The 15,629-nt window shown below is 39.2% G+C and overlaps 1 protein-coding gene across 1 annotated transcript in view; it reads right to left on the minus strand.

The window, feature by feature from the left end:
- The window catches only part of pitpnc1a (phosphatidylinositol transfer protein cytoplasmic 1a), a 48,727-nt gene that overhangs the window by 5,431 nt on the left and 27,667 nt on the right, over positions 1-15,629 (minus strand). The window contains exons 2-5 of the mRNA XM_079456569.1: positions 12,717-12,865; positions 8,439-8,527; positions 6,928-6,935; positions 2,405-2,476 (exon numbers count right to left, since the gene is read on the minus strand). Coding sequence (XP_079312695.1) covers positions 2,405-2,476; positions 6,928-6,935; positions 8,439-8,527; positions 12,717-12,865 — 318 coding nt within the window. The remainder of the gene's footprint in view (positions 1-2,404; positions 2,477-6,927; positions 6,936-8,438; positions 8,528-12,716; positions 12,866-15,629) is intronic.

Consider the following 15,629-nt stretch of genomic DNA (forward strand, 5'->3'; position numbering starts at 1 on the left):
CCACATCAAGGGCCCTGAATAACACGGGGCTCTACCGGAGGAGGCGTTAAAAGAAGTCATTACTCAATGGGAACCATCTGAAAGCATGTCTGGAACGGCTCAAAAAGCATGATGATCCATAAGTGATATGGAAAAAGATGAGATTGAACAGGCTTTTAGCCGAAATTGATAGTGATATGTGGTACATTAGGCTGCAGGGACTGGATGTCTTGTTTAAACATAAGCATGTACATGTACATGCTATGAGATGTAGCGAGATGCTAAAAAAAGAACAGTTTGAGTTCAGCCAAAAATGAAAAGTCTTTCTTCTGCAGAAGACAAAAGTAGATATTCTAAAGAATGTTTGTATCCAAACAATATATACAATATCGACTTCCATTGTATTAACACAAAACCAGTGAGAAAAAATATCTTCTTTTGTGTTCCACTTTCCAAGTCATATACAGGTTTGAAATGACATGAGGATGAATAAAGCATGAAAGAATTTTCATTTGTAGGTGAACTATCCCTTTTAAAGTCCCAGTGAAATAACAAAAATCACAATGCCTAGTTTTTCATAAACTATTTACAATAAACGCTGCAATATTTAATCAATGCTAGTCATTCTCTTTATAATATTTATGCACTCATAATGCTTAGTAAAATCGGATAATGTACTTCCTCCCAGTAATGACTGTCCATCCTAAATGATGCAAAATAGACGGCTAGGGTGGAGTATCCGTTTCTCCTCCCCTTCAACTGTGAGTCTGCTGCAGTTCCATCTCAAAATGCAACGGCTGTTTTTAATACATCCAATCAAATCGCAGCAAAAGAAGATGGCCATGCATCATACATGCATGTAACTACAAAAACAGTTAACTTGCTCTTGAATGTGTGGAGTTCACCGTTCTATTATGGTGGACAACATATGTATAGACGGCAATCCTGCATCTATGTACACATATCCATGGTGGAGCATCAGTTTTGGAACTTTTGGGTCTCAGCACCATGGACAGCGTAACATCCGCAGCTGCAGTTCCAGCTCATCAACAGAAGCTATGAAAGCACTGCGGCCAACTAAAGGCTAAAACACACTACAAGACTTTTGCTGAGATCTTGCCTACATTTTCTGTCTGGACTTGATGCAGAAAGTCTGTGCCAGTTTGCAGATTTGTTCAGTTAGTGTGTTTCTATCTGAAACTTTCAAAGTCTTGTTGTGTATGATGTCTAGTTGTTCAGATTTTAAAACTTTTGTAGTGTATTCCAGCCATTAGCACGCAGTGTGATATTGATGGTAAAAGAACGCACCCTCCTCGCCAGAAGTACATTTAATAAAACTTGAAGCATGTTTTAGAAACACATACCCACACACCTCCAAACCATCAGAGAAAAGAATAAACTACCAGCGGGCAGATCTCAAAATGTTCTCATTTGGGCCAGAAGGTAAAAGTAATGCCAAAAAGGGAAGAGAAGAGTGAAATCCTTTACAAGTGAGAGAGTGCTTGTGCGCAAAGACTTTAACAAGAACTCAGGCTAGAACAGACAGTACTGGCTCAGTCTGACAGACTGCAACATCTGTCTGGAGCATATTGATGCATGTAAGCTCTCAGACCGACTGCAGGCCTGAACTATTAAATAGTCAAACTCCCACTGAAACACTTGAGATTTATACAAGATGAGATTTGTAGAAGAGTTTCAGTGAAAAAAATCAAGTACACTCTTAAAAATAAAGGTGCTTTAAAGGTTGTTCACAGCGATGCTATAGAAGAACCAGTCCAAGGTTCTTCAAAGTCTTATTTTTTATAATCTTCAGATGTTAAAGGTTCTTTACGGAACCAAAAGGTTCTTCTATGGCATCAAAGAACCTTTAAAAGCATCTTTTTTTTAAGAGTCTAAGAAACCGACTAACATTTCTGAGCTACACTCTTAAAAGTAAAGGTGCCATTGAATAACCTTTTTTGTCTAAATGGTTCCATAAAGAACCTTAAACACCTGAAGAACCTTCCTGGTTCTTTGTGGCTGAAAAGATTCAGATTCAGATAAAAAGTTAGAAAGAGATGGTACCTTAAAGAACCTTTGACTGAATGGTTCTTTGTAGAACTAAAATGGTTCTTCTATGGCATCGCTGAGAAGAACCTTTAAATCACCTTTATTTTTAAGACTGTATCGTATGGCTTCAACATATATATATATACAGTATATAGCTTTGGAACATATTGCAAAAATCGTATATAAACAAATTTTATGAAGCTTTTTTATACATCTTGATCCTTGATAGCCGCTTGTTAATTAATTGAATTAATATTTAAAGTGAGAACAGTGACAGACCCACAATACTGATAATGTGACTTGTTCTGCCAATAGAGAAGCACAACCACACACACCCGCAGGCATGCTTTTCACTTAATATACGTAATATACATACGTTGTCATTGTTGCCATTGTTGTCCTCATACTTTGTCTCTACATGGATGGAGAACTTTGGCAGGAAAGAACACTGAAGAAGAAACAAAGAGTTAAACATTTCCATGCAAGTGAAAATTTCAGCCAGCACAGGTTAAAAGTAAAACAACATGATATTATGTAATCATAACCTCAAATATCATTAAACATTATCACAAAAGACAGCATTACATACAGTAGATGCAGAGTAAACACAGGCACTTTACATTACGGATTATCAAATGCTTCGGCATTCTTTAAGTAAATGCAATCTGGTTTGACATGCAATGTACTTGTAACTGTTCCTCAAGTATCCATATACTCACTCAAGATACTGCAAATAACAAATCAATTTAATAAATGATAAACCAATTTATGAAATTAGTCAATGGTAACAGTCTCTGTCAACAAACAGGAGATGTTAACATCTGCCAAGATGACCAGTGCTGGATTCCTAAACACTGCTCTCACTACAGCAGCAAGCGTGCATGTTCCGTGCCATTGTGTTTTATGGGCCTGATGCTGTGCTGTAATGATGCCTGATGCTGTGCTCTTTTCTGCCTCGCTGGATTTACTGCCTCTCTGTTCCCCCCGCACGTCCTGAGGCTGCAGCCCCCTCTGAGACCCAAACACACCGCTGCCTGATTAGATTAAATACTGCTCCCGCGATCGCTTTGCCAATCAATACAGGCCGCGTTATGTAACACTGGAGAAAGCGCCGGTTTCTCTAAGTGGGGGAAGGGGAAAGGATTGAGACGAGAAGACATAGAAAGAGAATGGAGAAATACATGTACGGATACGAAAAGGGGTGAGATAATAAGAGGCACGAAGACTGTACACAAGGAAAAGGAGGAGAATTTAAGAATGAGAAGCGAGAAAACAAAACAGGGAGAGCCTGAATTGTTTTAACACGACAACATGATGCATTTTGATAGAAAGCAACAATATAAACCCCCAAAAAACGGCAAAAACGTTAAAGGGGACGTAAATGTATTTTTATTTTCTTTGCGTTGGCTTTATTTATAGACAAGTGTAGAGCACAGCATTGACAAAAACGGATGAGAAATATTATGACATCACTTCTGGCCGATAGGTAAACTAAATGCTACTTGCTAATGCTATTTCATAGGGGGAGGAGCCACGCAATGTGTCCCCCCTAGCTTCCCGTTTCGGTGGAAATCACATCAATGCGTCAAACAAAGCTGTCTGCCTATTAAAATGTCTGCCATTAAATATTATTTTGAAAGTAAGCTATTGATAAGGTCTCCGCAACAGCTGACCGACATTCATAGACATAGCGAGGCGGGCCATTATTATTATTTACTTTATGAGGCATGTGTGATCTGAAGAGATCGACACGCTTTCTTCAACGACACAAAGGTGCAGTTTGCCATCTGCTCGCCTTTGAATTCCTAGTAGAAAAACCACAATATAATTCTGGAGAGAGATCCATAGCAGCTGTTTCTATGGAAACATAAAGCGAAGTGAAAGAGCTCCGCAGTGACCGCAAAATCCCATCAGCCATAGCAAACAATGCAAACTACTTAATGTATATAATGGAGCCTACTGTAGGTGTACATATTGAAATATGTTGTAATATTGTGGTAACAAAGCTTTTGCAAGAAATGTGTTTAAACTCACGTAGTATATAGTGTTTGTAGTTTGATTACGTGCTTTGTGACAAGCCTTTTAACTTACACTTCATTACAAAAAATCTGTTTGTATTTATATCTGGATAAACGAACAGATGCAAACGGTGATATGTAAGCTGCAATATCTTTAGCATGTATTTTTGACTCCGTAATCACTTAAGCGCTAAATGGATGATTTCCCATCTGTATTTCAGTATGCGTCTCAAACAGCGTAGTGTGGAAAAAGTGACTTTGTTTTGCATTATCCAGCTGTTTTCATTTGTACTTGTTCTGGTCTTTTCTCATCTTCCAGCGGCCTCATTTCAGTTGTTTGTGTCCTGTGGTTCCTGGCATATGCTCGATTATGATAATGGTACTGTATTCTCATGTAGAGCTCTCTCAGTCATCTCTGGGCACGCAGAGCTTCACTGGCTACGGTCCGGCTTAACTTAAGACCGAAACGTCCAGCCAACCCTCATTTAAATCAATCTGTCATGTCGCTTCACTTGTCTTTTAACAACTTCCAGGCTGTGTGTCGGTGGCAAATACACACACACACGCACAAATCAGATGTCTGTGAAAAAACGTCCACTTTACATGTCATGCCAAGGTTACATCTTTACTTTATTATATTAATTGGGCTCAGCGGAGTCTTGTGTTAAACCTGGGGCTGTCTTTTGAAAGCACAAATACATTTTCCATGAAACCTAATACAGTCTCCAAGGAGCTAGAAGACACCTGGTCCGTTTGCTTTTCCAATATACTCTAATTATATTACAGCAAAGCAATGAAAACAAGAATGGTGCATTCTGGGATAGTGGAATAACATGAGGGTTAATGGGAATTAGCTTCCAAACACAGTATCGTTGCTACGAGACCCAGCAAGCTGCCTTGCTTTCCAGTTTATTCTTGCGAGCGCAGATGTCGTGGTGTAAACTATTCGAAAAACAGTTTCTGACAATCTTGATCAAGTTAAAACCCTTCACAATAGGGTTGTAATTGTTAACATTAACATTAACTGGCACAATGAATTGTTTTGAGGCAATTCCAGATTATGGATGTGACGTTTTGAGTTATGGACGTGACATATAAATGCTCAGCGAATGCATTTGTTAAAAATATATATTAAACTAAACCCTTGTTGATAAGAGTCTTAACATCAGATAAATTGCAGTCTATCCAAAAGTTTTCTATTTAAAAAAGAGGGAATAAACATGCCTAAAGGATGTGACAAAAAAGACGCATATTTTTGAGTGACAACGTACTTTCATGGGATTTCTGTGAAATAAAATGCACAACCCAGAAGCAATAATAGCCAACAAATTGAGAAGACATGGCTCTTCAAAGAACCTAAATAGTTACCTTGAATTCAATTTGAGTTTATTGCAGATATGGCAGAGTGATTATAGTTTTGGTTTTAGTTTTATTTCGTTTTTATTCATTTTTTAAATAAGTTAATTTTAGTTCAATATTAAGCAACATTGTTATATACTTTTGTCATTTTATTATCAGTTTGTTATGTTGCAATGAAATGCTTTAAAAATTAAACATGGGTATTTGAACCACCGAATGTTGACATCTGAGCTATCAGTGTAGACCAGGGGTCGGCAACCTTTGTGACCAAAAGAGCCATTTTGGCCTCTCTCCCACCAAATCAAATTTTGACTGGAGCCGCAAGATATATGTAACCTTTAAATTACTTTACTACCTTACATGCACAACCTGTGTTAGTTACCCAGATGCACCACTAGGTGGTTATAGTGCGATTTTATTGTATTTACATGTAAACTATTTATAATATTTTGTCCCAGGCAATAAGTGGGAGTGTTGCAATAGTAGTGTTGCGGTGTTTGCACGTGCCACGTGCTGCTTTAGTTAGACTTCAGCTTTTTTTCTGTGAACTTTTGTTTTTGCTACGTTTGATGAACAGCCACAATAGACCGCCTATTTTCCGCGTACAAACATCATGCATAAACATTGTGAGAAGCACGCTAGCCAGACAGGATTGAAACTATGCCGGCTGAAGACCTAAAAGTTTGCTTTAAAGACGAAAAACGTACCAAGCAGAATGTTTTGTCACCATTCTATTTCTTACACACGCATACAGTGTTCAGCGCTGTCTCTCATCTCTCAAAGCAGAAATGAACCCCCTGATCTCTGTTTGTTTTATCGGTCATCTCCGCTCGCGCTCACATGTACATTGAATGCACTTATTTAGTCTATTCGAATAAAATATCTGGAAAAATCAAGAACATTTACCCAGCCAGGGTGTATAGATGAGTAAATACGTGTATGCTTTTTCAGATATTTCTTGACGAAATCAGGACAGAAGTGGTCAAAAGTGGTCAAAATAGACGGATTACAGCAGCAGGTGTAAACAGGTATGTGCCTCTTTCGTCCACTTGTGATGCGATCGATCAAAATGCATCTTAATACCAGGCATAAACAAGGGTTAGAAAGACCGCAGAGAGCCACAGCAGGGAGGCAGAAGAGCCACGGGTTGCCGACCCCTGGTATAGTGAAAAACCTTGATAAAAACTTTGCATTGAATTGCCCATTGGCATTAAAAAAGATTAACAAAAACATATTCTTGGGTTTAGTACCATACACACATTTGTCAAGCATGCACATCTCAATAAACGACAAACGCAGAATGGTGCATCATGGGGGGGTTAGTGCTCTTGGGGGGAGGGGCTCTGACAAACATTATTAGCGCTGAACAGCTTGCCGAGCCTCTAATGACATCAACACATTCAATTAGCCCATCAAAGACTACAAGAGCTCCATTATTTCAATATCTGTGACATTTCGGTTCAAGTCCATTCCGGTTTCAACCATAGTGTATTATGCAAAAAATAAAGAAACAAATACTCACCGTGTACTCTGAGAGCCAGTGGTGGGGGTGGACAGAGAGAGAGAGAGAGAGAGAGAGAGAGAGAGACTTTATGTTAAATGTCATGGTCTACGCAATAAACTTGGCTCAGTCACACATTGAATCACAGCTGGACCTTCAGGATTCCAAGAGCAAATGAGGTTTAACTTCTGTATGTGTACATGTGCATGAAACTGTATACTGGGTTCTGGTCTTCTTTTGAAAGCATGTGCATCATGCCCTAAATGGCATTTAGCAGCTATATTTGACATTTATATTGTGAAATCTGCACTTTAAGACGTTTATTGGATGTTTGTACCCAAATAGCTTGCACAACTGCAATGGTCCGGGTTCAATACAAGTCATGAACATTACTAAAGGTTTAAAATCAGAAATGTTTAGCATGGACATGTTCCTACAAGTATGATGGTGAAAGAAATTAACAAACAGAAGTATACATACGCGTTTTGTCCAGAATAAATGTACTTGTTTGGTGAGCCAATTAAGTTGAATTAATTATCTTCATAGCGGTGCGTAAATCGCCCTACAGCAATACATATTCATGTAGTTTCCAAGAAGTCTAAACAGAACAGGATCTGCACATTTACATTTACTGGATGCATTTGGCAGAAGCTTTTATCCAAAGCGACTTACATTGCATTATACTATACTATAGCTACACAGCTTTAAATGATCCGGTGAGATAATTTTGCTTTTAACTAGCGTTTTAATATCTCTCTACAGCACTTTGTTTCGAAGTATGTGCAATCCCTGGGATCGAATCGATGACCTTGGTGATGCTAGCGTCACGCTCTAACCACTGAGCCACAGGAAAGTAGAAAAGCTCTTTTTTGACAATGGTCAGTGGAAAGAGATTTCAACCCATGCTTGGGTCAAATACAAACATTTTCTAGACTAATTTATAAAACAGTCAGTTCTGGTCCTTGATTCTGATTGGCTGAGCCCTTATAAAATACCCCGATCTATAACGGCTGACCACACCACATAGCCTAAATATCATTTTATATACTTTATTTTATGAAACCTTGCTACGCACATGGCATAACCATTTTATAAAAGCAAAATGCCCCGCGAAGCAGTGGGTTACAGTGCATTTTATAACAGCTAAGGGGGATTCACAACGCCCTTAGCTGTTATAAAATGCACTGTAACCCACTGCTTAGCGGGGCTTATTGCTTTATTAACCCAATGGTTGGGTTTGTCAATATTTGACATAAATCAGTTTTACATATGGGACACAATTCAGTTTGTATCCCATATGTTTTTTACTTTTTCACAAAAAAAAGTAATGTAAGGGATTACTCTTATTTGTTCTGTAATTGAATTACTTTTCTTGTGTAAGAGTATAAGAGTCATCCCTTACTTTACTTTTTCACGTGAAAAGTAATTCAATTACAGTAACTCATTACTTCGTAACCAGTTACAGTCAAAACTGATGTAGTGTAACATCATCCAGCTTTGGCAGTGTTGTGCATCCGTGCAGCTGTAGTTACCCGTGATGGTGTAAGGGTAATAATTCCACGCTTTCTCCGTTACATAGAAGATTTTGGGCACCACAGCTCTGGCCCAGCTGGGCAGCTTGCTGCAAGAGAGAAAAGGAACAGATAAGTAGGGAGAACATAACGCGCCGGCTCATTTTGTGAGTGCCAAGCGGTCCATCCCTCTGACTGCAGTAACAGTGAAAATGACAGACTTAACACTGCAGTGAAAAATGCTGATGGACGCTCGGGGAGGAAGATGCTTTTTGGCTCTGAGATCAGGTTCTCTGAACTGTTGCCAGAAGTCAATCTATTTAAGAGCAGCTGCAAAAACGCTCTTCAATCAGTCCCTCGGCTCTAATAGACAGTTGTGTGAATGGTGTGAATCTGAACGGGCGGCTACTTGGACTACTAACAGGAAGCACAGGGCTGGACAATCAGTCACTAGAGAAATCTGTGCTCACACCAGCTCGTGCCTCACCACGGTTCATGGGACTTAACAGGCCGAAGAAGTGCAAAACCGTTTTTATCTGCTTTTTGGTGCAAATTTTCTTATTCTAACGTTTACCCATAATGTGTGCTTTCTTTTCATGTTATTATTTGACATAAACAAACCCAGCATCCATTATTATGTTTCATCTAGACAGGCTTCAAAGCTAATGGTGTTTTTTTAACCAATAATATTTGTATTTAATGTTTCATATTCTTAAAAGGTCGAACTTAAAACCACGAACATTTGGGGATTTTGTGACAGAATGCAGAAGCAATTTATGAAATAGATACATAAATACGTATGTATTAGTAGCTGATTTTTCTGTATATACATAGTTTAGACCTATATATAATTTTTATTTACAGTGTACAGGGCAGGTCATTTTAGAAGTATTGCATTTATACATCATCACTCTTAACAATCAAATAAAAATGAAATTGGCACATTTGTGTTGTAGGGTTGTAATATTGTGTTGTGACACTGCATGATATAACAAAATATATGTTGTAGAGCAATGATTTTTTACGATATAGGGTCTGTTTAATCCAGTTGTTTGTTAGCAACGCATCACCTTCGTCAATATATAAAATGTATTTTTAAGACATTCCCTCCAAGGGTTTAGCTTTTTAAATTGATGTATTTGATGATTTATTTATTTATCTACTCAATTTTCCAGTGACAATGCAGACGTATTTGAGTTGCATATATACATGTTTTGATATAAAAATGTTATGATTGAAAAAATATTTAACCTTTTGGAAATAAATCAGTTTTTATTAAAATACTGTTTCATATATTGTAATGCTATTGTATTGCGAACCCTGGGTATCATGGGCTGTGTGTTACACCCAAAGATAGTTCATTGACCATGTCAAAATGTAATTGACGCCATTTTGGAAGCTAAAACTGATGGCTGATTAAATTTCAGAATATAAGTTTTTTCCCACTCGAAACACAAAATTGCACAGTACATCAGTAACCTCATTGTTGCTGGGTTCACGGTGACGCTAATAAATCCATTCCGTGTTCAAGGAGCTTGATTAATTTGCATCCTGATTTAATAAGCTGACTGGGATGAAGTTCTCTCGTCCTCTGTCGTGTCCTATACAGATGCAGAGTCGGCTCAAACTGGGATCAGTGCCAGTGCTAAAAGAAACAGTTTTATGCCGACCCAGCAGATTTTGTTGGTGTATGACTCGGCACATCACTGATGTAAATGAGAGGGACATTTTCCCATACGAAGCGCTTTTAAAATGCAAACTGCTCTTCGGATGGGAGTCATCGCTGACGTTCAGATTTCCATAAATCTTTATAAGCTGATTATATTACATTGGGTTGGATTGCTTTGTTGCCAGACGTTCGAAAACCGATACAACAATGTATTTTGCACTAGCGTCTGCGTGAAATGAAGTTACACTTCGATCTATTCCATAGTTACAGCTCGCAATTGACACACACACATACGCGTTCATGCATGTGTAAGCAAAGGCAGGTGGCCTGTGGGCGAGAGCGCAGGTACAGCTTCCCACAGTTAAATCTCAAATTATAGAGCATGAGAGCTGGAGCTCAGTCGTCTCCCGGCCCACGCACATCTCAGCCTCCTCGCGCTCTCATTTATCCCTTCCTTCAGCCTCCCTTGTGCTCGCTCCGCTTCTGAATTTACATGTTTGCATATTCGCCCTTTATTCTCGTCTTTCATCTTCTGTAGGTTTTTTTTTGTCTCCGACTGATCGTCTCAGATTCACGTGAATGTTCAGACAGGAAAAGATTTTTCATTAGGGTTAGTTCAGCAACAGTCTGAGGTAAAAGGTTTCATGATTGACTGTCGTGTTAATAGCATGAGACAATCAAATGGAACAGGGAGAATGGACGTGGCTGTAAAAATGATGTCAAGACCACCTAACCTAGCCAATCATGACCCTCCAAGGAGGTATTTAAAAGGGATAATTCCCCCAAAAATGAAACTTCTGTCATCATTTACTCATCTTCCAGTTGTTCCAAATCTGTATACATGTGTTTGTTCTGATGAACACAGAGAAAGATATTCGGAAGAATGCTTATAACCAACCGATCTTGACCCCCATTGACTCTCATAGAAGGAAAAAATACAATGGTGTCAAAAGTGCCCAAGAACTGTTTGCTGTCCTACATTCTTCAAAATGTCTTCTTTTGTGTTCAACAGAACAAACAAAATGAAAGTCATTTTTCCTACTATGGGAATCAAGATCTGTCTGATCTTTCTTTAATCAGAAATCCAAGGTCAAGGGACGGTGACCCACATAAAGCTCAATATACCCTCCAAAAACCCCTCTGGCCAGACTGCGGTTCATTGATTTATCTTTGCCCAGAATGGACAACGTCCTGGGGGGAGTGAAGTCATTTACTGGCTATTTTTGGTACAGTGTTTGGGTCTCTGGTCATGTCCTCACTTATCGGTGCTCAACTGCTGTTTATTTCGAGACCGCTCTATCTGTGAGAGAACCGAAGACCTGTGCTGCACTGGTTTCACCCAAACACAAGGACCTTTTATGAATGTAGTATAAAAAAAAGAAAGGATGTTCGATGAAGTAGGTTTGGACATGACTTTATTACTGGGAATTGTGTCATGAAAGGTCACAAGTGCCGGAATCTGGTGTAGCGCCTTTTCTTCTTTTACCAGAAAGTACATTTTAGCGAAACCACTGGACGCTGCCAGAAACGTCTTTCTTGCTGTGGAATACTTGAATGACCACAGATCAATTCAGTAAAAGCTGTCGTGTTATAAAGTCAAGGAGAGCGTGAAATGGATCACAAATGCAGGTGTTGTAATGACCCTTTCATTTGTGCTTTATAAAAGCAAGAGAACACAGGTCAAACAGAGGACTGGAATATTCACTGATAAAACAACATTACTTTATCAGTTCCTTCTGTAACTTTGGCACATGCTTTCACTAACAGTGACTAATGCTGGGTTCACACCAAACGCTCTTCTATTTTTAAGCGGGAAAAGTCTGTTATTTTCGCTTGAGTGACGTGATCGGACAAATATTTTCAACCGTCGCGCGATACGAGATTGACGTGCGTTCGTGGAAAACAAGAAACCAAGTTCGCGGATAAAGCTTAGGAAGCTTTGTGAAGTGCTTAGTTCCAGTCTTTGATTCTGATTGGTCAATAGAGGTGCTTTATTCACGAAAACAGCTTTGAGCGTTTCACCTAACCAATCTGTGTATCACTATGCTCTATTAGCAACGTAAACTAAACGTGCTGCGTCCCAATTACCCATTATGCATTCGCCGCTTGATCCCATTAGTTAGGTATTATCAAGTTATGTTAAGATTTTTAACGGACGTTATAACACTTTTGTGTATATCATATTGTGAAAGATCATTATTTCTCGCCACAATTTGGAAAGCGTCTATAATATTAATGGTAGGTTTATTTTAACTGATAAGAGACAGAAAGTACAAAAATATGGGGAAAATTTTTATATAAAGGTTATAAATAGATTTTTTAGAAAAACATATTTTATTAAATGTTATTAATGCAGTGTAAAATCAATACACTCCGCCTTCTCGCTGTGAGTTGTGGGTTATGTCAGCAGTCAAGTGTCACACCGAAATTTCACCGGAAACAGTAGACAAGCCGGGTCAAGTTGATATTCAGCTGGTTTGAGTCGGTGTGACAGCTGATCTTCCAGCCAGACCAGTTAAACCAGATCAAACCTTCGTTTTTGTTAAATCAGCATAATAAATCAAAAATTTGGAGTTTACCAAAGCAACTCAAGAGAAGCTTCGAGACAGACGATCAGTTGCCATACTCACTTGTTGAGATAAATGCGTTTCTCGGTGAACTGGCCCGGGCCGTACGTGGGGTCTTCATAAGGTGTGTTCTGCACCACCTCCACGCCCTCTCCTCTCTCGCTCTGCTCGTGGCTGTGCTTGCTGATCATGTACAGCTGACCGATCCTGTACTAGAGACACAGACCAGCACACGGTCACAACCACCGTATTAAACATTCACTGTGACATACTTCATACCCACCAAACCCCCGACTAGTGTAGAAGCACATTTTTGCATCAGCAGCGAAACACAATTCATCCTCATAAACAGTCCTGCGATACTGCTCCCGTCAGCAAACACATGAGCTGTTTGAGCGTATGACGGATGTGGCATAGTTACAGGAGCCTGTCGAGCCCTCAGCATCTCAAACTCTCCACACAGGAGAAATGCAGAACATCTATAAAAGCTTTATATGACCACGGCCCGGTGGCTAATGCTGTTATATTTCTATTTGGGTGGTGAGAAGTGATGTATTTCCCATTTCAAAGCTTTCAAGCTGAACAGATACAGACTCTGTGTGTTTGTCTTGCTATTCTTAGTCAAGATAAATATATCTACGTGGACGAAGTGTTCTACTGAAAACTCTGCGCTTCAATCGAATACATCACGCCTGTCTACGACAAACCTGCACGGCGTTTGCAGAAGTGTGACTTTAGAAATGCACGCTAGCTTCAGAAAAGCTATTTCTGTGATGGAGCACACAGAGGTTTGTTTTGGTATGTTCGTGGGGACTCGCCATAGACTTCTGTTGTTTTTATACTATTCTAACGGTATTTTCCCCAACCCTCAATCACACTTCTACACCTGAGCCTCCATCAAAGCGTTTTCTCCTTTGTGGGCTGCTGGCTGGTCCCCACAATGTAGGTGGACCTCAGGTTCAGCCCCCATAAGGATAGACAAACAAGACCACACGCACAGAGACAAGGGTATTTAAACTCACTGTACATGATTGCTAACAAACATCGTGCAAGACCATAAACGTTACGTTTTTGAGCTAAACGTTCAGGTTCATTTTCAACTTGAACATGTCATGTACACTTTCTAGAACTGCAAACATAACTGATTCTATTGGTTGGCAAAGGGATGTAAATATTAACCGTAAGCCGGTTGAAAATCGATTCGTATATGTGACGATTCAAGTGAGATGTTGTGAATGAATCACGATGCATGTTGTGGACAGCAGGGGCCGCAGTGTTTACTGCAAACTTGGAAGACATGTAAAAGCTGATATTTCTTTAAAAAAGCAATATAAAATTATTTCTTTAGTTTGTTTATATTAAAGAGACATTCTTATTGTACCTTTTTTAAATTTGCGATTGTCTCAATTCATTTTGTAAAAAAAAGCAAAAGTATTGTATCGTGAGATCAGTATCGTGAATCATATCGTGACCTGAGTAAATCGTTACCCTATTGGCTAAACAACACGTATTTATTGACAGAATCGAATGTTTCTGTTTGTCTAGTGCCCCTGCACATTAAACTGAATGATAAGAAACAAGGAAAAAATATAGATACTTCAAGACTTACGCAATATACCGGTATTGTCCTGACATTGACAACCATGATTACTGATATTGTGCTAAAGGAACCCGGGGTATAGAGCGATGCGTGGCTTAATATGTTGTCATAGCCTGACACTACCAGCATTTGTAGTTAGAAACACATTAAATATTTGAATTTTTTTAAAAATACCTAAATGTAATGCTCATTTCAACCTAAGGAGGCCGCCATGTTGTTTTTCGATTATGTTAAATGGCAGCCAAACATAACACAGACACACTAATCAGTTCTTGTATAAATATAAGGTACCGCGGGGTAAAAAATATATATATAAATAATGCTAAAATAATAAAGAAAGAAAATAAAGACTCTTTTTGGTGTATTTTCATACATTTAAATATTGTTGGTCAGAAACACTACAAACAGCGCCCCGCCCCCTTGAAGGTCAAGTTTATTACAATGTCTATAACAAATTAAATAGCATTAAGTTATTAATCGTAATTACATGGCAACATCTCATTTCGGTCTCTACACAGTTGCGTGTTTACAATTCTCCTCTGCCCTCTTGTATCTACATTTAGTTCATTTATAATATGTTTTAGGACTTCGGTTGTAAGCACCAGAGCCTACAACACATTTTGGACATAAGCATACAGATTGTCATGCGTGGGTCGTCATTGCTAAGCGCGAATGAAGCGTTAAGAGCGAGTGATTAACATGTTAAATCAATGCAAAGACGCGATAGACCTACTTGCGGTGCGATTCACGCGAATTAAGCGGCGTGAATTGAGCGTTCGCGAAAATTAGTTCACTCAACTCAACAAAATCCATGTCCACCATTTCGCAACAAGAGTGGAGCCGCCTGCCAGAAGCCCCTCCCATGACGCGAATTTCCCTCGCGAATTAAGCAAATTCCACGCGCGAATGAAGCAAGTTAACTCAAAATGTTCAAGCGTCCAACTACACGCGAATAGCGCGATTTAGGTGTGAACACTCTATGACATTGTGTCTGCTACGGCAGGTGTCTCTGTGTGCACTGGAACGTTTTTTCAATTACGTCACGTGAGGTATCGGTCTTTGGTATCGGGGAATTTTTACGAGTACGAGTACATGAGCTTGGTATCGGGCCCGATACCGATACTGGTATCGGTGCATCCCTATATAGTACATGAACTGCCTCACGCTTCCCAAATAACATTAAATTCCCAGAAAGGACACGGTGCTTCCGTATAACATCCACTCTCCAGTAGAGCACTCCACGATCACCTTCTCCATTCATCTGAGCGTTTCAGAAAACGCCGGCTCTTTGTTTGATGAATGAGATATTGTCCTCATTGTTATCCTCTGAAAGCAAATTAAAGCAGTAAAAGAGATATAAGTAGAGCGGATTGGCT

The sequence above is a fragment of the Barbatula barbatula genome (assembly GCF_947034865.1).
Source record: "Barbatula barbatula genome assembly, chromosome: 5".
Lineage (NCBI taxonomy): Eukaryota > Metazoa > Chordata > Actinopteri > Cypriniformes > Nemacheilidae > Barbatula > Barbatula barbatula.